This window comes from Sceloporus undulatus, chromosome 3 (genome assembly GCF_019175285.1).
Source record: "Sceloporus undulatus isolate JIND9_A2432 ecotype Alabama chromosome 3, SceUnd_v1.1, whole genome shotgun sequence".
NCBI lineage: Eukaryota > Metazoa > Chordata > Lepidosauria > Squamata > Phrynosomatidae > Sceloporus > Sceloporus undulatus.
Genome location: NC_056524.1, coordinates 208,973,340 through 208,997,650, shown reverse-complemented (window position 1 = coordinate 208,997,650; position 24,311 = coordinate 208,973,340). Strand labels below are relative to the sequence as shown.

The 24,311-nt window shown below is 40.8% G+C and overlaps 1 protein-coding gene across 8 annotated transcripts in view; it reads right to left on the bottom strand.

Annotated features, from left to right (window-relative positions):
* Nucleotides 1-8,127: 8,127 nt before the first annotated feature.
* SH3PXD2A (SH3 and PX domains 2A) overlaps nucleotides 8,128-24,311 on the bottom strand; it is a 342,486-nt gene continuing 326,302 nt past the window's right edge. For all 8 annotated transcript variants that reach the window (XM_042456226.1, XM_042456227.1, XM_042456228.1 and 5 more), the window contains 2 exons: nucleotides 22,525-22,644; nucleotides 8,128-22,357 (listed from right to left, as the gene is read on the bottom strand). In XM_042456226.1, the coding sequence (XP_042312160.1) occupies nucleotides 20,462-22,357; nucleotides 22,525-22,644 (2,016 nt within the window). In that variant the 3' untranslated portion in view covers nucleotides 8,128-20,461. The remainder of the gene's footprint in view (nucleotides 22,358-22,524; nucleotides 22,645-24,311) is intronic.

Here is a 24,311-nt window from a genome sequence, read left to right as displayed (position 1 = left end):
TCCAGTGTGACAATTGGATAACTGTGATTGTGAATAAAGTTGATTTAGGTATCCTATGAAAGTACAGGTTTGGGTTTCTTACTAACAATAAAATAACAAATACGAGAACAGCCCAAAGGGTGAAGATCCCAGGAGTTAGGAAGACACAAAGAAGTGTTCCCATTTATTGAATCCCATTATACACAACTTGGAATTAAATCTGATTGAACTTTTTGGGTCAAGTTGTCAAGGTTTGGGTCTGCTAAGCAGTCTGTTTCACATACATGCACAAAATACGCCTGTGAACAGGATGACATTTCTAGATTGATTGATTCCTAGCAAGAGACTCTAGTTGCCAAGGAAGGAAACTTTGATGGCTACAGGTTGGTTGCTTTTTGCAAAGCAATAAAGGCTACCCACCACCCACACAAAAGACACTACTGCCCTTTTTGCTGTCATTTCCCAGTCAGAGCAACAGTTGTATGTGTGGATGATTGCTTGCAGATTTGGTATTCTTCAATAGTAACTGGTACTTTACTAATTAGTGCTTACTATTGATTGCATTACAGTGGTACCTCGGGATACGAAATACCCAGGTTACGAAATTTTCGGGATACGAAAAAATCCCATAGGGAATTATTGTTCCGGGTTACGAATGTTTTTTTGGGTTACGAAAAAACTTTTGGTGCTTTTTTCGGCTTTTTCGCACGGAATCGCGGCTTTTCCCCATTAGCGCCTATGGCAATTCGGCTTACGAAGGCTTTTCAGGTTACGAAAGCGGCCGCAGAACGAATTACTTTCGTAACCCGAGGCACCACTGTAATTCCAAAGACAACATGTTTTCAGAATCAGCAACAGTTCCATTTACTTCCTTGTCTCCAACAGATGGGCTCACATTTATTCTTTAATCTTTCTCAGATTATGAAGCTCTCCACAATGTTCCTGGAGTTTGTAACTGATTCACCATCTAGACACTGATCAAATTCAGTGCTGCTGAGTTTTAGCAAGACTGTGGAATTATACACATTTAGACCATGATCATCTTGGAGTTTTCATGATGAAGAAATTTCATTACTAATTGATTACTAAGCATTAAATACCATGAGGTTTGGGACAATTCAGCTCATTCTTTTATTTCTTACAGGGCACAGACACACATACACTGTGAACTTAATTCTTGATGGAATAAGCAGAATTTGCAGGAACATAGGCTAGCAAGATTCTTCAGCAGAAGGATTAGCATCAAATTACTACCACCTAGTGGTCGATTTAGTGATAGATGTAGTGCAGCCACTTATTTATTTTAAATAGTAGATTATCTTAATTTTTTTTAAAGACAATGGGTTTGGCATACACAAATGTGTTAACAAAACACTGATATTTTAAAATGAAGAGCAACACAGGGGAACAGAGATAACTTTCTCCTGCTGGGCAGTTTTCCCATGCAAAATCCCCCACCAAAGTTGCTTCCCCCCCTTCTCCATATAGAAACCCTGTTCTACCTCCTCGCCGGACCACCATCGCTGCCAAGAGCCGCGTTTCTGCCGGGCGGCCTCCTCCCGGGGTGTCGGAGGTGCGCATCTGCGCGCCGCCCACGGACTGCAAGGGCACCACAGCGCAGCTGCGCAACTGCGCAGCTTTTATTGGGTTAGGGAGGCAGTGGGTTAGCCATAGAGCAGAGGATGCCTGAGGTGGCTAACCTCTGCTCTCTTAATTGCGGGAGAAGGGTGGGGGGAGGTTATGGATGTGGGGTATGCACGGGCTGGGGAGGAGGGGGAGTACATCGTTACGAGCGGAGCTCCCATTGAGGTAGTGTGGGGCAGGGGGAGGTATGGCGGTGGGAGAAGGGACTTGCGTTCCAGGGGAAGGAGAGATCGATGCATCATATCTATCTCCCCTTCCTGTCCCCCTCCCAACCTAAGGGACCTGAGGGTCACTCCAACCGTGCCACAAACCCTGTCGCTGCTCCTGTGCAATGCCAGGTCGATCAACAACAAGTCCCACATCCTCCACGACCTGTTGGAGGACAGTAAGTGCGACCTGGCTTGCATTACCGAGACCTGGCTTGGGCCTGAAGGAGACGCTGTGTGGGCTCAGGCCCTGCCTGCTGGGTTCTCGGTGAAGGACCAGCCCAGGTTAGGTGGGCGGGGGTGTGTGTGTGTGTGTGGCCTTGATACATAGGAACACCTTGTCCCTTACCAGGAACCACATCCGACAGACGTCCTATATCGAGTGTATTTACCTGACCCTAAAGGCGAGGGACAGTCTAGGGATTCTGTTGGTGTATCGGCCACCCCGTGCGCTAACGGACTCCCTTAATGAGCTGACACAGCTGGTCGCTGAGCTGATGCTGGAGACGCCCAGGCTACTTGTCCTGGGCGACTTCAACATCTCCCTCACAGCCAGTTATGTTCCACCAGGTGCGGCTCGGGAATTCATGGATACCATGGCGGCCATGGGCCTGTCCCAGCTGATAGTGGGTCCTACGCATTGTGCAGGTAATACTCTTGATTTGGTCTTCTGTTCGGATGCGGAAAATCCGTGGGCGGAAATAACTAATATTTCCCCCCTGTCATGGACGGATCATTTCCTGGTGGAGGCAAAAATCAAGGTCTCTACCCAGATCCCCCCCCAGGGGTGGCGGACCTGTTAGGATGGTCCACCCTCGATGGCTGATGGAACCCAAAAGGTTCCAGGAAGCTTTAGAGGGGTACATGGTTGGAAGTGACGGCAACTCTGTTGATGCCCTGACTGGTATCTGGAATACCGGTCTCTCAAGGGCTATACACAGTATCGCTCCCAAGCGCCCTCTCAGACCTGCTTCCAAGCGTAAGCCCTGGTATACGGAAGATCTCCGGGCAAGGAAGCGGGAACTGCAACGGCTAGAGTACCGTTGGCGGAAACACCTTCGCTTAGACGACAAGGCTCTCCTAGACCAATTGTTAGAGGACTACGGAGAGGCGATACGAGCAGCTAAGAACTCGTTCTATGGTGCTCGTGTCGCGTCCGCGGAGTCGCGTCCAGCAGAGTTGTTCAGGGTGGTCAGGGAGCTGACTCAGCTCCCTCCCGCCCTGAACCAGATCCTTGAACCTTCTAAGGCCTGCTGTGACCAATTTAATAACTTCTTCGTGGATAAAACCTCTCGGATAAGCGAAGGTCTTAACGCCGACATTCAGGCAGAACCTAGCGTAGAGGCGTCCAGAGCCTCCGTGGACTCCATTAAACTGGATCAGTTTGAGTTGGTAAGTACCGATGATGTGGACAAGATCCTCGGAAGTGTTCGGAAGACGACCTGCTCTCTCGATCCCTGTCCCTCATGGCTAGCGGCCCAGGGGGGACCGGCGGTAACTTTGTTACGCCGGATTATTAATACATCCTTGAGGGAAGGGCAATTTCCATCTGAACTTAAATTGGCCATTGTAAAACCTTTATTAAAAAAGCCCTCCCTCGACCCCCCGGTACATAATAATTATCGGCCAGTTTCGCTGCTGCCATTTCTGGGGAAGGTGATTGAGAGGGCGGTTGCTATCCAGCTTCAGGCGGTCTTGGATGAAACGGATTATCTGGACCCATTTCAAACTGGCTTCCGGGCGGGTTACGGGGTTGAGACGGCCATGGTTGCCTTGGTCGATGATCTCCGTCTGGGCATTGACGGTGGAAGCGTGTCCCTGTTGGTGCTCTTGGACATCTCAGCGGCTTTCGATACCATAGACCATGGTATCCTTCTGGGGCGCCTGGCAGAGGTGGGAATCGGGGGCACTGCGCTCCAGTGGTTCCGGTCCTACCTCTCTGGGAGGTCCCAGATGGTGCAGCTGGGAGACGTGTGCTCCGATGAGAGGGCCCTTAAAACTGGGGTCCCTCAAGGAGCCATTCTGTCTCCCATGCTATTTAACATTTACATGAAACCGCTGGGAGAGATCATCCGGAGACATGGGGCGCGGGGTTATCAGTACGCTGATGACACCCAAATCATTTTCTCTATGTCTCCGACTGATGCAGTGACCGAGGATGGCGTCTCTCCTCTCGTGGCCTGTCTGGAGTCAGTAATGGGCTGGATGAGGGAAAACCGACTCAGATTGAATCCAGAGAAAACGGAGGTACTTGTGATAGGTTCCCCTGGTCCAGGAATGGCGGTGGTTCCACCAGTCCTGAACGGGGTCACGCTCCCTGTGAAGGACTCCGTGCACAGTCTGAGGGTGCTTCTTGACTCGTTGCTTCACCTGACTGCTCAGGTGAATGCGACGGTCAGGAGCACCTGTTATCAGCTTCGGCTTATTCGCCAGCTGCGCCCATACCTGGCCCAGAGGGACCTTGAAACTGTTGTACATGCTCTGGTAACCTCAAGACTGGACTTCTGCAACGCACTCTACATGGGGCAACCCTTATACCAAACCCGGAAGCTACAAATGGTACAGAATATGAAAGCCAGGCTGGTTACTGGTACTTCCAGGGCCAGCCACATAACACCGGTGCTACAAGATCTGCATTGGCTGCCTATTCACTTCCGGGCACAATATAAGGTGTTGGTAATGACCTATAAAGCCCTAAATGGCTTGGGCCCAGGATACCTGAAGGACTGCCTCTCCCCGTACATTCCGTCCCGCACCCTCAGAACATCTGGGCAGCAATTACTTAGGGTGCCAGGGGCTAGGCTTACCTCAACCACGAGGAAGTCTTTTTCCATCGCAGCCTTTGAAACACGCTGCCCACAGAGCTCCGCTCGGCCACCTCCCCGGCCCAATTTAGAAAGGGTTTAAAAACCTTTCTATTTAAGACCGCATTCCCCCAATCAGAGTCCTAGTAGGCCTCCCCTCCTTCGTATTCCTTTGTATTCCGCAAGAGGACTGGCTAACGGGGCTTTTATCCTGTTTATTATTTGTGTATTTTTCTGATGTTTTTATTGTGATTGTGATGTTTTATTGTAATTGTAAACCGCCCTGATCTCTGGAAGGGCGGTATATAAATAAAATTTTTATTATTTTTATTTATTATTTATACAATTGTAAAAGCACAGAAGAATGCTGAGTGGGATTGGCTGCATTTTATGCATCACATAGCATGATTCTCCCCAGTAATTTATCCCATACATGCTTCTGCTGTTAAAGTACCTTATTAATATAATCAGCCCGCCATATCCATGGATTCTGCATTCACAGATTCAACCATTCATGGCTTGTATTTTTTTAAAAAATCCAAATAGCAAACCTTGATTCTGCCATTTTATATAAGGGATACCACTGTATATAGTAGGACTTGAGCATCCACAGATTTTGGTATTCATAGTGTGTGTATGTGTATGTGTGTGTCCTAGACCCAAACCCCAGTGGATACCAAATCCAAGTGCAATAGAGATAAGTTACATTGCCACAAATAACTTCCAGGAGCTAGAGCGTGGGGGAAGACATTTTGTAATATTACCGTGGTGAAAGATTTTGGGTATCCATTGGAAGATGCAACAAAACCTTTTGAGTTCCATAAGGTCCATTCCACAAATTACCAGAAAACAACAGAGGACAAATCAGTTGCACATCTTCTGTTGCATTTTCCAATGGATACCCCAAATCTTTCACCACAGTAATATTACAAAATGTCTTCCCCCACACTCTAGCAGGACTCACTTTCTTATTACAGCATCCCCTTTGACAGCCATGTAGTGGCTGGTGAAGAGAGTGGGCAGCAGAGAAGCATCTGCCTATGTGATGCACAAGAACAAATGCACAAGAACAATGTAATATTTCAGGACCTTGAGAAGACCTCAGGATGTTTCAGAAGATGCCACCATCATTTTGTGTCTGGCATTGTGTGATCATAAAGTCAGATGCTTTTACATGGTTGGAAGGGTCTAGAGGAAGGGGAGGGGTTGTCAATGGGTTTTGGTTGTTGTGTGATGGAGGAAGAGAATTTTGGCTTCTACAGTGACCAATAAACAATCAAGGAAACAAGACACAGAGATAAGTTGGGTTTACACCTGTGTATGCTATCAACAAGATGTCAGCCAGTTATGTTGTGCTTAGTATAACAAAGCTGTTAAATATCTGTATGTGTCGGACTCCTTAGCATACATACACAAAGGAGGCATTCGTTTCTCCTGACAAGTTTAGAGCACCTCTTGCTTTTTTGGTAGTATACTTATTCAATTATGTTGCTGTAAACAAATAGCATTATGCACCTTAAGCTCTGTGTGAGAAGTGCACATAAGAATTTACCATAAGGCTTTACGTTACACAAAACATATCTTGCTATATTATGGCTACTGCATTAGATTTACAACTATACTCTTTGCAGTGTACCCACAAACTCAAGGTTATTCATAATACTTTACAGAATCAGGCTGTCTTAACCATATTTCAATAGATTGATGAAAGATAACTAAACTCTTGAGGAAATGGCTGCAGATCAGTGGTACATCACATGCTTCAATGCCTGGCAATCCTACAGCAGGGCTGAGGAAAACTGACTGAATCCCTGGACAGCCACTACTAGTTTTTCAAGGCAATACTGGAATTAGACAATCCCAAAGTCTAACTCAGATTCCTATATTCTTAACTCTTTTGTTTTTCTGACATTACTACTTAAAAGAGAGCATGTTCAGGTATGAATTCTGAACAGACCTTGAAGAAACTAGTTGCACAATTACTTGCAATTATTATTTTTTCAGTAATGAAGGTACAGCTGCAGTGACTGCAAGTTAATGAGGGGCAACTTTATTGCTTTTGCTGTATAACTGTAACTTTTAATTTTACAGCTATTATTGGGTGCAGCACACTGAAATTATGGAAGAGGACTATGCTGTCTTTTACTGTGTGTTATACTGCTTCGTATTTGGTTGCTGCTGAGGTGACTATGAGACAGGAAAAGAATGGGATTTGTACCACACTCCAAAATCTTATAGCAGCTAATTGTTTTTTAAAGGTTAGTTTATAAGCGCTTGTTCTGAATTATTTTGTTCTTTACAAGCTCTGTTGAAAGGATGTATTTGTTTTTTTTCAAGGTTCTTTCCTTCTGTCTCTTCATATAATTTCTCATCATTTCCACAATTAATGTTCCCATCATGAAAATTCACCTGTATCAGTGGTTCCAAACTTTAGTCTATCAGGCGGTTTGGGCCTAAACTCCCAGAAGTCCTAGCCCAGTGATCAACAGTCAAGAACTCTGGGAGCTAACGTCAAAGACATTGGCAGGACCAAAGTTTGGGAATCACTATTCCATATTTTCAGTTTGGAGGACTGGATGAATCTGTTAATGCTAAAAAAATTATTTAAAAATTGCATGTTAGGAACTGCAGCTGGCATCCTGTTGGTTGGTCCCAACCAGAGCAGACCCATTCAATCCACTTTTGAATGGTGACATGCGTTGGAAGAGACCACAAGAGTCATCCAGTCCAGTCCCATCATGCAACAACACATAATCAAAGCACTTCTGACAGGTGACTGCCCAGCTTCTCTTTAAAAACCTTCAAAGAAAGAGATTTCACCATACTCCCAGGCAGTGTATTCCACTGTTGAACAGAATTTACTGTCAGGAAGTTCTTCCTAATGCTTATGTGGAGTCTCTTCTCTTGCAGTTTTAATCCACCGCTTCATGTCCAAGTCTGTGGAGCAGCAGAACACATTTGCTTCTTCTTCCTTACCTTTTCAAATACTTAAACGTAGCTATCATGTCACCTCTTAACTTTCTGCTCCCCAGGCTAAACATACCCAGTTCCCTAAGCTGGACCTCATAGGGCATGGTTTCCAGACCTGTTTCATTTTGGTCTGGACATGTTCCAGCTTGTCTATATCCTTCTTGAATCATGGTGCCCAGAACTGCACACAGTAGTCAAGGTTGGCTCTGACCAAAGCAGAAAGAATAAAGTGAGACTATTACTTCCCTCGATCTAGACAATATACTATACAATTTAGACTGATGCAACATAAAATGCACCGGTTTTCTAGCTACTGCTAGAACATGTATCTAAATCACATTTAATGGATGGGTCTCCTCTAGCCAAGACAAGCAACAGGATAGAGGCCTGCATTTGTATGACATCTTGCAAATTGTCAAGTAAATGGATTAAGGATCAGGATTAGCTGTGCGGACAAAAAGTCTGATTAATATATTTTATTGTCTACAAACTTCAGAAATAAATGAACCAACCAACAGCTGGAATACAATTTAAAAGATTGAAAACTTTATTTATTCCCCCATTGGACACAGAAGAAATCATGTAAACAAATGGAAATTTTTAAAAATCTTACAATTTGCAAACATTTGAAGATAAGAGTATCTATTACCTCATTCTCTCCAAACCAAAAAAATATGGCCAGTTAAAACATAACAGCAATGTCTGAATGTCAAAGGTATTTTGTAGATTTCAAAGAGTCTGATGGCAAGGGTAAATCCTTTTTTTAAAAAGCTGAACAGGTCACTGTATCTTTTCTTTAATGACAAACATTAAAAAACAACACATATGTACTTAAATCCCAACCAAAAAAACATAAATATAGAAATTAAAGTTCATATTAGCACCACCTTTGGTCCAAGCAATGAGTAAACTGGGAGATGACAGTGAGGTACAGTTTGTTAGCAAATCTTATTCTGCCTGAGACACTGAATATTGATTTGTGGTTTCACATTGCAAGAACCTAGAAATAAAATAGAGGCCACAGACTAGTCTCTTCAAGTCCCTTGAAAAAAAGAAAAGCCTTGCCCTATTACTGGCATGTGTTCATGTAGGAATTTGACTCACAGATTAGCATAATTTCATGGTCACTATGAAGTCCAAGGTATTGTGTTTCCAGATGACAAAGGATGCTGGACACAACTCTTAATTTCTGAGCTCCTGTATATGACTTGAGAATGGGCCCAGATCCTCTGATGTACAATAAGGGATTTGGGGAAAATACATTTCTATTTGCATATTGCTTGGTGCCTGTAAAAGTTGTATTTGTGAAAGTGAGTGCTTGGGGTCTTGTGCAGTTGGGCCCCCACTGTGAGTATTTTTTCAAAGTGACCTGTTCAGTCTTTTCAATCTTGCTACAGAAAATTTCACAGCATAATGGTTTTCTAGCTGAAACCTTCTGATTTGGCCTAATTTAGACACACAGACACAAGGTCACCTCTGCTATGCCAAACTATAAGGGACACTCATTTCCAAGGGAGCATTCACAGGGAAGATATAGCAAAGACCCATAAAACAGAATTGTGGAAGCAAAACATGTACAAAAATATAATCCCTATACTTCAGAAAGAGTGAAGATAACATTATCAATTCATTCATCAAACATCATTTCCAGATGGCTGCTGGTAAAAAAAAAAAAGCCCTGAGTATGGAGCTGCATGCTGGAAGGGCTTTACATCTTTGGGTAATAACTGAGCACATAGAGGCCAACTATTACACTTGCATCACAGAATTGTCAGAAATGGGATGACGTTTTCCGGTGAATCTGTGACCATTAATCAGAGCAATGCCTCACGTTTCAGCCCTATGGAAGTTGCTTACAGTGCCTAGATATAAAATAGTGCATTTGGATGTGATGTGAATACACCACATTGACACCCAGCAACAACAGCAGTGATGGTTCAGTACGTCACTGGTTCCAGCTGGGAAGCTGATGGTAAATATGCCTGCTGAAAATATTGGAACAGGCATATAAAAACAGACCTCAGATTTTAAGTAACTAATTAAGCTATGTAAGCATCATTTTGTGTAAGAGATACTCATATGCACTGTAGATCTCAAAGAATGTTCAAAAGATTACTTTTTAAAAATCTGGTTTAAGTAGTATTGAGAATTTTCCTTCCTGGTTCTACTCTCACAATCCTATTGCAGTTTAGCCATAATTTCACACACCACTATGGTTAATTTTTAATTTTGCTAGTATTTTAGATTCATGTGTAAACTTGTTTGCCATCACTCATTTAGATAAGAAATAACACTCTATCTTTAACATGCTCAAGTCTCTTCTAAACACTCACACCACAATTTTATACAGGCTTGTTTGGAGTTAGATACAATAGTTCAATGGGACTTACTCAGCTATGGGTGCATAGGTTTACAGTCTCATTGTTCTTCAATAAATGGGGGGGGGAATACTATGGGGAAGCTGAGTCATATTGTAAATCTATGTGCAAAAATCAAGAGAAGCATCTTGAGAATGTCAACATTTCAAGATCTCTGTGTTTGTTTCATGACCATAAGTTAACCATGAAATCATTCTGGATCTGCAGCCAGGCTAGCGTCTGAATGCAAAGTGAACATACACCAATACACTTCATTGATATATAAGCTTTTAGTTCAAACAAGGTGAAACCATGTGGAGAAATTCATTATTAGACTAAGATGGCCTAGTGTTCTCAAATGAAATCTGGACATGAGGAAACACAACTATCAAAGTCTCATTCCCAATATCACAAGTTACAATAAAAGATCATCACAATCTTTTATCTCCTCTATCAAACTTGTATACCTAGATACAGAAAATCAGTTTAAGAGTCTGTCAAGGAAGATCAATCTGTCATTATTCTTTGCTGCCAGTTTCGTACATGTTAATATAAGCTATATAAAACATATGGCAAGTCACCATTACAATGACAAGAGAGTTGCCTGCAAATTTCACCACAGACGTGTTCTCTTAAAGCTATGTGTGTATTATTTAAACTGATTTAATAATGCTGGCTAAAGACAGCTTTTGATAGTGTGACCAACAGTCTTGTAAGAAACCAGTTTACTATGCAAACAAAATTCTATTCTTCACATAAGCTTCCAGCTATCTTTGATAAAGAATACACCCCCCCACACATAAAACATTTCACATGGACAGTGTCTAACATGGTTAGCTTTTCAACTGGCCAGTTACCTTAGTTAGTTCTTAGATGCTGATACTCTTTGTCTTACCAGTTCATTTCTTCCTCTCTTGAAAACAGCAAATATCATCAAGTTCTTTTTCTCTCTTGCTAGAATGCATGCCACATCTGACCCCCTCCTGGATTCCTTTCATAAAACAAATACATTCCCAATACCTACCCACAGACTCCATCTTCAACCTACATAACACTAGTAATCAATCCAGCTGCTAGAAAAAAAAATGCCTCCCTAAGGAAACAAGCCATACAAAACCAAACACTACACTGCCCATCAGTATCACACAGCCCAAAGACCAACCACACATCCTTCACCATCTCTTTGCCAACGTACTCTCCCATACTTTTAAGGGTTACATTCTCCTTACATTAGACAACAATAGTTACAAGAGATTCACTGGAAGAACAAAGCACTATCAACTACTAGGAAGATGTGAACTGTGACACAAAGCACTCAAATTCTACATCACTTTACTGAATACTTTTTGCTAAAATAACAGTTACTTACTTTCTTATTGGTTTCCAACATAAGGGGTTCTGCTCCCTTAATCTCTGAAACTCATCAACAATTATTCTCTGAGATGCTTCCATTTTGCATAGTAAAAGGCTGCCATTAGACTTAGAACACACCAGTTTCCATAAAGTGATGCCTTAAAGTTCTGTAGGTGGAAATTTGGCAATGCCAACAATGCTCAGAGGGCAAAATTTGAATTGCTACAAAATGTGAAATCAGCATCTGGCTCCATCTTTCCCTTCACTTCATTTACACAGAGGAGAGCCACTTGGTTAGAAGCCAGTTAAAAACATGACTGGTTTGTGCTGTCATGCCAGTTTCAATCATTTCATTTCATAAAGCTCTAAATCTTTTCTCACCCAGAGGCTGAAGACCTCTTGATAAACACAAAAGGCATTATCTTGTCAGATGATGAACTTCAAGATACAGACTCCCATTCCATTACCATGTATAAATCCGACCATTTTACAATAATGGAAGATACGTTTTGACACACAGAGCTGTGATATATTTTAACACAAAAAATGTACAAAAAGTACAGAGAAAATCAAAACAAGCATTAATTCAAGGAATATATCCAGTTTAATTTGGGTTTTTCTCTCCTTGGAAAATCCAATCAATTTGTCCCCAGTCATGATCCAGTTACCTCTTTTGACCATTTTCAAAACAATAGGAACCCAACTATCCAATTCATTTTTGTAACAGGAGTCTCAACACAGGACAATAGAGGCTTTAGCACTTCATGTGAATGTGTGAAAGCGACAGTGTGAAGCTTTCTGTCAGCTTGGTTTTAAAGAAGAAAATTGCACTCATTCCAACAATAAACTAATGCTACATGGGGCCAGCCCATCCAGTAAACCTAGGCTGAAATGAATTCATGAACCTGATCTCTGACCATGCTGAGCCTGAGCAACCTTATCCCAATGAGGAAGGGGGGAAAACCTGAAAACAATTTTGATTCCAAGTGGGAATGATGGTCATGGGAGGTCTGGAAAACATGTACCTCTAGCAAGGACACAAACTCGATCAAACCCTTTCACCTCTATATTAACACCAGAGCTTGAAAAAATTATTTCTTTGGACTACACTTCCCAAAATTGCTCAGCAATATGACCAGTAGTAATATTGACTGAAGGATTCTTGGGAGCTGTAGTCCAAAAAATAAAAAAATTATGCTCTGCTTAACAGTCTCTCTCTCTCATATACACACACATGCACACATACACACTAATATACACCCCTCCAAAAATGAGGGATCTCTTAATTGCTCTTCCAGAAAACTCTACATTTAATCAGAGTTCCAGAGGCTGAGCAACAGCAACTGAAGGGTATGCAGAGGGAGTTCTAATTCACTGCCCTCCAAGGATGTTGGCAAAGGCCACATGTACAGTACTTGATTTATTAGAGATTACAAAAATAAAATAAAACCTGTGAACAGATATGGTAGATGAAATGAGACACCACAAAGAAACCTTGGAGCAAGGACAGAAAGCCCATGAGACCATTTTCAGGCCTGATGAGGTTTCCATATACTTGCCAGTGATTTCTATACATCTACCTTTTTTAAAAAAACCCACATCCTTTAAAAAAAACTAATAAAATACTATTTACAAAGAAACTTATACTCTCCCAAACCGTACCTGTCAAATGCTTAGAATATGTACAGTACCCCTGAATAATTGCGTGCATGTATGTCTGGGTCATCTAGAATGTAGGAGGAGGCTTGGAGTGTGCCAGATGGATTCTGACTGTTTAGCAGTAGACATCCAGTTGATATTTAAAGTGTAGCTTTAGAGCTAGTCAGCAGCATAGTTACTCTGGCCAGGATGTGTGCATGTGTGGGTACATCACATGCACAGTTTGAATGTCCATGAAACTAAACAAACAAAAACCTGAGGTGAAAACCAGGGGTCTTCCATAGCCAAATTCAGCAGAACTTGCAGCTTTTCTGGAATCAATAGAGATCCAAAAATAAAATAAAATAAAATAATCAAGCATCTTCTTTTACTGGCCTTTTTCAGAATGGTATTGCATATGAGGTACAGAACCATTTGACCAGCATGCAACTGATCCTCTCAATTGATGCATATTTAGGAGTGCTTTTTACTAACATAACTTTCTTATGTCAGTTGTAGCACTTAACAACAGAGTGGACCATGTAAGTGATTCTGGGATTTTTAACTAGAACTGGAAAGAGTGTGTCATGACACCTCTTATGTTGTTGTAGCTCTTATCAACTCTAGCAGCATTGCCATTGCTGAGGAATGCTGAGTGCTGCAATCCTGCAATATATGAATGGCTGCAGGAATCCCAGCTGTCAGCTGGAGAGAAGTGTGTAGCCAAATCAACACAATTTCTTAATGGAAATGGGGAACAGAAAAAATGAGGAAGCTGAACATCCACTGTAACACTCACAATCCTGACATTTTTGTTTGAATGTGATGCAACTGTGCCAATCACTAACAAACTCACACAATCCATTTGAACTAGATATTAACCTCCTCTTCTCCTCACTTTTGCTCATCTCTTGTTCCTTAACCCTCAATCCTTAATTCTTTCTAAAGAGTGCATAGGTAGAAAATGACAGACTTAAAAAATAAATCACACTGTGCGTTCCACATCCAAGTCCTGGAGGAGGGGCCTGTTTCTTTTCAATATTGCACATATCCTCTAACTGGATTTTATCTAGAGAATGCAACATCTTTGGGGAAGAATGCAACCACATAGAGGAGACAAAAACATATAAGGGAATTGTTAATGAACAAAACTACATAAGGAAGCCTAAACTGAAATACCATTTCTATACTGTAGATGCTAGTAATATGGAAATAATGAACACTTTACCAGATTCCTCTCCATTTCTCATAAATGATGTAAAGCAGTAACACGTTTATAAACAAAGAAAAGCAATTAGTATAGTTTTACAATAAAATATGTCACACTAATATTTGAAAGTAGTTTTAAGAAAAAAATCTATAATGCCTTCGTCAAAATGTTCAGTGTTGCTACTGAAGGAAACTTTTGCAATCTGTTCACTGGAGCAAAAGCACTCTTTGGTACTGCAGTGTAACTAGAAATTCAGATGCACTTGTTCACCTAATAGGCATGATGACTGTGGGGGAAGAGCAAGTTCCACTCAAACTATTTTCTGCTCAATCAAGGCTGGGGACCTATATAGCATACGTGATGGAAAGCTAATTTCATTGGAGTCCTTGGAACCTAGCTTTGTGTAAATGTGTTAAGGAACCAGCATACCAATTTTTAATTATTATTATGATTACTATTTTACTCTGAGGTGGATTTTGAAAGAGTCTCAGCTGCTAGAAAGCTAGGCAAGCATCCTCAAACCTGAGAAGCTAGTTCCATGAGTCCAAGGGCCCCATATACTTGGTTTTTCTCAGTCTACATCCTCCCCATCCCCTGTTGCTCTGCCAGGTGATGCTAGATAGAAGAACGATTCAGAAACATAGGTCATATTCATAAGCAGTTTGTGATAAGCCCAGAAAGGCGATGGTCCAATTCTTCAAACAAAGTTTGAAACCCAATACTTCTGGGCCAGTGCACATCCCTTACGTGATCCTATAAAGACCCATGGTTCCCAACCTTGGTAGATATTTTAATACAGTTTACCAGATATTAAAGTGAAGTATAATTCTTACAAATAGATGAGATATGGTGGAACTGTGTCTGAACTGTATCATTTTGGGGGCTAAAGTGCTTGAAGGATCCACTGTGCCAAAAATAACAACAAAAATGTATTGTGTACAGAAAACCAGAGCTTGGAGAAGTTAATCTTTTAGACTACAATTTCCTGAATTCTTCAGCCTCCATGGCCATCATGCTGGTTGGGGCAGACTTTGAAAGCAGTAGGGAAAAAATAACATTGTCAAGCTCTGAAGGAAACAAGATATTAAGATGTTTTCCAGCATAGGCATCTACCTGTCATATTACTTTTGTTTACATATAGAGAAATTCTGTTGTGTGTGGTGGATCATTCAAGCAAGTTAGGAACCTAGTCAAGGCTTACTACTTCATCTCTCTCTCTCTCTCTCTCTCTCTCTCTCTCTCTCTATATATATATATATATATATATAAAATTGGTGTGTGAGAGAGCTAAGCCACAGTTTCCAACACATTAAAATGGGCAACAAGGCATATGGGAGCGGAGTCAAATGAACTTCAGACATAGTGCTAACTAGAATTTAGAAAAACAAACAAACAGCAAGTGTATCTTTTCAGGCATTATATAAAACCGCAATAACGAACTCAGAAGTGCTCATTATTATTAAAGTTGCAGTATACAGCAGAACAAGCTTTTCAAATTTTGGGATTTTCTCTCTCTCTAAAATTTAAGCTGTGTTTTGTCTTTGGCTATCTCTCAATCCTTTCTAGCAATTTGAAATAATTAGAAAGAAAACTAGAAGTGACTCCTCCATCCACAAGAGGGCACTCTTTGACATCACAAAATATTTTATTCAGTAGCTCAGTTCCCTCTCAAATTAAAAAAAGTCCCACTAATTTAGATCATTTTGAATGGGTTATATAGTTTAATGAAGTTATTTAAATTACCGTATGTTTAATTGGGAGACCAGATTTTGGACAAAAATACTACAGGCATTTTTAGGACATAAATGTCTGTACAGAAAAATCATAAAAACGTTTAAACAGATGTGAAAAGAGATAGTTCTACAGTCATAACTCATGTCTTGTGGCAGGCTTCCCATGGGCAAATGTTTGGCCATGAGATGAACAGATGAACAGAACGCTGGGTTAAATTGTCCTGTGATCTGATCCTGCATGGTTCTTCCTATAAATTCTCCAATCCTCTTCCTATGAATTCTCTCATTTTTTCTCTCTCTTTTTAAAAATATGTTTTCTATATCACCTAATAGTTACAGAGGCAAACAATATAAATATACATGTGGAAAACAGTGAGACTGACTAAATTTAAAAGGTGCTTGATATAGTGCCCATTCCCCCTGGACTTGAATGTTAACTTTCAAACACCATAAAATCAACTCCTAGCTTGTCCAGGCCTATGGCTACTGGAAAGATCTGTGTGCATGTCTACAAAGGAGCAAGATCATAAATAGCAGGTGGATACAGAACAAAAGGAGCTCAGTTCAGAAGTTAACTTTGCCACCCACCCAAACATTGCATCCCCCCCCCTTAATATATTATAAAATCGGCTCCTTAGGTGCCTTTGTTGGCCTGAGGACTGCAAGACTTGAGCATTTTTATAATATTAAATAATAGTTGATGGATGATTGGTATCATAAAAAGAAGAGACCTGAAAGAAGCCTGTCTTTACAGGTTTCATTCCTGATTTGTGAATATTAAATATAGAACTGTACAGCTATTAGTGACATAATGGATAGCATGAAGCTGTACTGAAAAGAATAGTGGACAAGCCATATGTTTAAGATGCAGCAAGAAATGCCTTTTTAAGAACTCTAACTGCACAAAACCTCCCCATAATCTCATGACCTTAAATCTGGATCAGCTCACCGCCGACAATTTTTCAGGGCTATGTCTGTTCAGGAACATCACTAGCGAATGTGCTTCTTTCTGTTCAGAAATATTTTCCCTTTTCCTTGGCAGAAATTTGACTTTTGGTAACTGAATCTACTGTATTTTGAGAGTCCAGTGGCTCAAAGCAGAAAAGCTGGGAGCTGCACTTTTAGCTTTCCTAAGAGATGATGGCATCTTTAGAAGAAACTGTAAAGTACAAATTTTAAATAATCATAAATTATGTTAATAAATAGGTGTTTTTTTTTAAAAAAATGACAATTTATACTGCATCTTTAAATCATGCACTTGAATTTTTTTCCTGCATCTTGCTTTAAAATCATTAAAGTGCATTAATTAAAAAATAATGAACCACTTCTTCATCATTATTGTTAAAAAAAATGAACCATAAACATTAATACAAGTTACTAAATCACTACTATTAGTACTGCAATCTAGCAGATTACTTTAGGGTTTTGCTCTATTTAATACTGTCCAGCAGAAGAACATAACACTTCTATTATAATGTGACAGCCACTTAAAAACAAAACAAAAAAAGCTGTGACACAGAATTACTAGGAAGAAGACCTCAAAACAAAATCCACACCATTCTCATTTGTAGGGTAGATCATTCTCTTCTCCCCACTAATTTGTAGTGGTGTTTCACAGGCCTCTTCTGTCTTTCATCTCCAAAGTCATTCCTTTCTCCCTTGCTGATTTAGCCACAGCCATAGGATGGAGAGATGGGGAGAGTCACATATTTTAATGGTGTTTTAACAAATGAAGCTAAAAGTCCTGTGAGCTTTGGAAATCAATCCACTGCCATTTGTTATTGAAATTTAATGTATGTAATGGACAATTAAAAATCAACAGTAAAAGACAAAAATCAAGTGAGAGTTATATAATTTTTCAGGAAGACAAAAATCTCACAATACCACACATTTTGAATCCTTTGGAAGATTTCTTTTTAAAAAATCTAAGTTCTTTAAAATCTTCCTGTTCTTTTATCTTTCAGTTCATAGCAAGCCTAAAGTGCCGCTAGAAGATGTATAGGTTACTTATCTATTATTCTATGTAAACATTTGTAGTAAAACCCAACTGGTCTTCTTTTCACACATAAAATGCTGAGCCTCAAGATAATGATCGACTCACCTGATCTCCAGTTCTTAAGAAAAGGCCTTCTGGTGGTTCTTTTACCATTACAAAGTTTATTTAAAGGCTGGTGTTTGAGGCCACATCAAAAATAAAGATACTCTGCACTTTACTCCTTTTCCACAGTGGTTTTCTTAATTTTCATGCTCTTCCACCAAATGCATATTTCTAAAACAACTATTGGCATCATAAATAATGAGGGGAAAACTGAGAGGGAAAGAGCACACAGAAATGAGCCTGTGCTTACTGCATAGTAACATTCTCAGCCTAATAGTGCTCTTACTCATTTGCTCCTTGAGTTTGAAAAGTTCAAGTGTTTCTCCCCCAATACAAGTCATGTTCAAGTGGATACAACAGAAGAGTGATTTTCTACTTGCTCGTAAAAGGAAAAAAAACCTGTTTAGAACCCAGTTGTTCACAAAAAAAAATCACCCCCCCCCCCCCCATATGCAAACTAAAAACATTTGTGCAGATAGTAAAATCCATGGCTTTTTCTCTCCCATTCAACTTCGTAAACACTGATGCATCTCTGCCATCTGAGACTGGATACTGTTTGGAAATGACACTTAAATAAAAACTCTTGGGCTCTTTCTCCTTTTCATGTGTCTGTGACATGAGAATATGTAATAATTTACTTTGTTATATTAAGCCTAAACACTTTTGCTTTTGATCCTAAACCACGTGGCCAATGTGAAATGCACATACAGCTCCAACACTGGCATTCTTCCCATCATTTGAATGCAAGAAAAACCCAGGACATGTGCCCCGGAGATGCACATAAGCCATTGCCCCCTCTCAGTACTGTGTTGGGGAAAATGTGTGTGAATAAACTCCACATACACCTGAAGGAGCAGACAAACTCGGGAACCGGATGAAGAGGCTTCAAGATACCCATGATATTCCTTACAAGTATGAGCTTTCTATTTTCTTTTTTGTGCATAAACAATGAAATTCAATCCCTGGGTACGTGCAAAAATGCTTCCCTTCATAGGAAAGAATGGCAAACTCTTGCAATATAAAAGCTCATTATCTGCAAGTAAATACCATTTCTTAACTCTTTTACTTTTTTCTTCTCTGTATAATGAATCCTGATTGTCAGGATCCATTGTACAAAGAAATTCTGGTTTGCTGAACCAGCTCTCACTTTCAGATAGTGGACATGTGTGGCAATCAAAATCTAGACCTACACAGATATCTGTGAAGGGGCCACTGGGTTGCTTTCCCAGGTGGAACTATGGCCCATGTGTCCACAAGAACTGGAGGTCTTGTGGGGCTTTGGGATGGGAGAAGGAACCCTCCATAACATTAGCTGTATAGCACTGATGAAAAACGGACAGGACAGAATGCACTAAGGCTCTGCCCTGGGCTGATGGCAGAAAAACGGAGGAAATAAAACTATTCAAAAAGCACTTTCCTTCCACCTGGCCAGGCAACCAATCCCTGACAGGCCATGAACTAGCAAAAAAGGAAAACAGTTCATGTAACAGTGGCTTCCTCATCTCAGCTACACACAAGTAATGTTTCTTGTGCACAGGTAAAACTCTGCAACTTCACAGTCCATATATGGAGCTTTGAATAGCAGAGTTGTGTGACAAAGACTGTCAAAAAGTAGAATCGAGTATAGGTTTTAGAAGACCTATGCAAAACATTACAGACCAATCAGTGTTCACAAGAAGTGTGTGCAATGCATCATTTTAAGTGTGTTTACAACTATGAACAGCATCAAGTTTACCTAAATTTCAAATTCAAATAATGTATTTTCTTTTAAAAATGACCCCTTCATGAAACTGTTGACACATAGTGAACATCACAGGAGAAAAAGCATGAAGGATGCCATTGGGGAAAATCGAACAATAGGTGCATGGAGTCTGAAACCAGCAATGCACAGTGAAAAGGCTCTTGAGTTCTAACACAATTGGGAGACAAAAATGCAATAGCCAAGGGCTGGTGCTGGATTCCTCAGAGAAATTTCCCCATTTTTTTTGAACACTTGAAAGATGCCTTAAGAAGAAAGTCATACACAGCTTATACACATTCCATGTGAAGGAATGAACAAGCTGATATATATGCTTAAGCATGTCCAGTCTGGCATCAAACTCCTTACCATTCCCAAGCTGGTGCATGGATCCAAACTATATTGTGAAAGGCACAGATTTGGTTTCCTATTATTACAACCAGGATGATGGTATAATGTACCCTGTTGTATTCAAATTGTGAAAGGCTTCATCAAATATCAACAGCAACAAAAGTCTCAGGGATGCCAATACCTGCTGTGTTTTCTTGATATTTTCCTGAATAAGCCAGTTTCTTCAAACAACCCCTCAATGATGACAAACCTGCTAGTCTTCACAACGTTCAACAGTCACTTCTATCCATGACAGAACAAAATGAAATACCTATCTTTCCCATTTTTCCTCATATGTACATAGTAGGAAAGTATAAATTAGGGTATTGAAGACATTGGAACTAATTCTTTTTCTCCAAATAATTTGAGGGTACCCAGCCTTTAAAAGGTTTCCCTCCATCCATGATTTGACAGTACCACCAACCATTTGGGTTCCTTTCCAGGACCTCCATGCAGACACCTTCTGGAAATCCAGCAGTTTCTTCATCACCCTCATAATCTGCAATGGAGACATATATATCCTTAAGGTTATTGTGAATGAACTGGGATTTTTCAATGGGTTTAGGCCGGACTGTGGAAACTGGAATTCCATTGCGCTCTGCTGGAAGATATGTGGTGCTGTCAGAACTCTCAGAGCCTAACCGATCAGCATGTTTGATCTTTGAATCACTTATCTGGGACTGAGCAGTGCTGAAGGAAGAATTGCGTCGTACTGCCCTCAGGTGGTCAGTGGCAGTAAGAGATTCATTTCGACGGAGAGAACAAGGTAAGTTATTATCCTTAGTTGGTGGGGAGACAAATACTGATTGTGGCCTCACTGCTAGCTGCCTAATGCCATTTCGTAATTTGACAGGTCCTGATGTTTTGGAGAAGCCCCCAGGTGGTTTACTGGGAATAGGAGGTGTTGTTCTTTTGCTCTGGTTGATAGTGTTCAGTGCTTGGACCTTCTTCTCTATCTTCTCCAAGCTGTTGGATTTGTTTTCATTTTTTCTGTTTTTGGCCAGCGAGATGTTTGTCTCACTGGAAATGGTTTCTCGATGCTGGTTATCAGAGGATACCAGATAGTGAGAAGGAGCCCAACCTTCTGTTTCTCCATATTTCAAATACCACCACCCACTTGTTTGTTTTTCCAGCACTTCTACTATTACTCCTGCGGGGAAGCTGATTTCAGAATCTTGAACCTTCTGGTAGGAATCAATAGTTACATAGAGACATTTTGACGAATTGCTTTCATTCTCTGCTTTGGTTGGCTGGCTGGAATAGAATATAACTTGGGAAGGAGCTGTAATGAGATCTGCAGAACTTCTTCTGTAAGACTCATCTAGATTTCCAGAAGCATTGTGAGGTGGACTTTCAGACTCTTCACTTCGTGAACCTTTAAGTCCACCTCTGAGCTGTCCAGTTGGTCTCAGCTGGTGACGTAAAGTGCTGATGTCCATTCTGTCTTGGCTTTGAGAATCTGCTTTGTTCAGTAAAGGTTTGGGTCTTACCATTGGTTTTGCTCTACTAGACAGGGTCTCCCCTGTATCCTTTTTTATGCTAGATTTGGGCACAATACCTAAACCAACATCAGAGGCTGACCTTGGCTTTGTCTCTTCATTCCGGGAACAGTGAGACTTCCCAAAATTTGGCTGAATGCTTTTCTCACATTTGGGCTTTGGAAGGGAAGATTTGGGAGAAACAGAGCATGGAGAACTTCTTTGGATCAAAGACAGGGATGAACTTCTTTGGGAATCTGAATCTCCACTAGATTCTTTACTTGACAAAGCATCTTCTATATATGGTCGGAAGCCTTCATTTTCATAAATTGTCTCTTCTTCATGAGCCACATCCTCAGAAGACTCTCCAACTTGGAATTTTGCCCTCTGGAGTGATGACACAGGAGAAGGCTTGGACAGATGGAATGTGCCTCTCTCCAAGCTGCCATCTTCTCCTTGGCTCAGCTCGGATTCTGAGTCAACACCAAAGGCAGGTACATCATATTCTGGCTCCTCATATTTTTGCTTCTGCGGGGAATCCTGGGTGTCACCTGAAGCTATGGTTCCAGCAGCTGCTATGTCTTCACAGTCTTTTGGTTTATTGGGAGGTGCAGGGGGAGGAACTTTGGGTCTAGTCAAAGTACTGGTTCGTCTGTTTAAATTTGGTTTCTTTCTTTTATCAATGTACGATGCTGGAGCCCAGCCTTCTTTTTCACCAATCTGCACATACCACCAGCCACCAGAATTCTTGTCAATCACCTAGAGAAGGAAAAAGACAGAGATAAGCTTAAAGAATCAAAATAACCATACAATTAACATTATTACAATGATATAATTTTATGCAGGCAGGTGTCTAAATTCTGCCTTATCAAGGTTTATCAAGGACCCATCTTTCAGTGTTTCTTTAATTACTTTTCAAGGCTCACCTCTGCCTTTTGTCCTCCATGAAAGCTGATCCCATCAGAGATACAAGATTGAAATTCTGCAATAGTATAATATTCAACTTCTACTGATGGTGGCTCAGGGGGTTTAGGTAACTGAAAGCCCTGTGGCAAGAAACAGTAACATATAGATTGGTTAAAATGGCAGAAGAGAAAACAAATAAAATTATTTTAGAGTAGAGATGCATATGTATTTTTTTATTCTCCCCACCCTTTAATCTCCTCTTCTTTCTTTCACCTGGGGAATAACTGGAGCCAGTCCTGGGAAAAGGATTCCAAGAAAAGACCACAGGAGAGCTACCTGGGGTTATCAAAGATGGGTTGACTATATGCTTCAAGTTAATCATTGTAACAATGGTTAGTCAAGCAATGTAAAGTGCTGATTCAGAAAAGCCATTTCTGGGTAGTGAGTGATGGAAAGATTAACCACAAGGGATTACTCTCTCATCCCTCTTTGTTAGTATTACATGCACTCCCCTTCCTTGTCCCCATGGATAAGAGGCGAGAGTGGTTACCCCAAGAAATCACAAACAACTTTAGCCTCAGAAAAATACCAACTACCAGCTCAGGCAGAAAGACTGAGCTTTGAGCCAAGCAGTGTTGCTTCCATACCTTGAGTACCTCAAAGAATGAAGTCAAGTGTGGCCTATGGGATGTTCCCAGTTGATCCCCAAGATTTCTGCTTGCGTAATTAAGTGGGTCCTAGTACATAGGCAAGTCAAGACTATGGGTTGCATTTCAGCCTGGGCAGCATTTGAAATCTTTGGCCCTTCTCTAGAATGGGCCACCAAGAACCGGGGCTGCTTCCAACACATCACACATTTCTTAGATGATTTCCTTTGTGAGCTTCCTATGATGCCCTTCACAAATGGACTGATGATGCCCTCACTGAGGTGTCAGGGGCAGATGTAGTCAGGCAGTGGCTTAAACCCCTCATCTGCTATTGTTCGGTTTCCCTCAGAATGTGGACTGGGGTAAAAAGCACCTGCTGTTTGTACCTGTGCTGCATTCCATCAATGTGTTTCTGCACATTTATGATTTGCCTTTTCCCTTATTTTTTAAAAAAGGTCCTCAGGAAATTGTGCATGTCAAGAATAAGCGCAGGTTGGCTGATGGAGGACATTAATACTTAAAACGAGAACAAAGCTTTGTTCTTCACAATGGAGAACAAGGGCAAGGAAGCTCCCTCTTAAATTTGATCAAAGAAGGCAAAGGCTCACTTGTTTACTAATTAAAACAGTTATCTGGCTCTCAACCAGAATTGTTTTAACTTAACCACATTTTCATCTTTGTGGGAGAGTCTAATCAATCCTAATTCAAGTGCATTAATAAGTTTTCCAATTCCCACAGAGTGGAAATAAGAGAAACAGCCTTGGAGCAAGAGAGGCTGCAATGCTAGGAATTCCATTCCCTGTTTTTAAAATGATACAAACTGATGAATGTTGTTTGTTTTTGTATGCCTTCAAGTCATTTCTGATTTATGGAGACACCAAGGAGAACCTATCATGACCCAGGCTCTATGGACTCACTCAAGAATTGGGTCATTAATTGATAAGTATTCAGGATATATGGAGTTGCACAAGAGTTGAAAAGCTCATGACTCTTGAACAACTTAAAAAACATAAAGTAGAGATCTGCATCTTATTATAAAGTGAAGATGGTGGCTCAGTGGTTCTTTAAACCTATACTAAAGACTTTGACATTATGTAAAGTGAGCCCATGTTTTAATGGGGTGTGTGCCCATGGCGCACACATGTTGCAACACCACCATG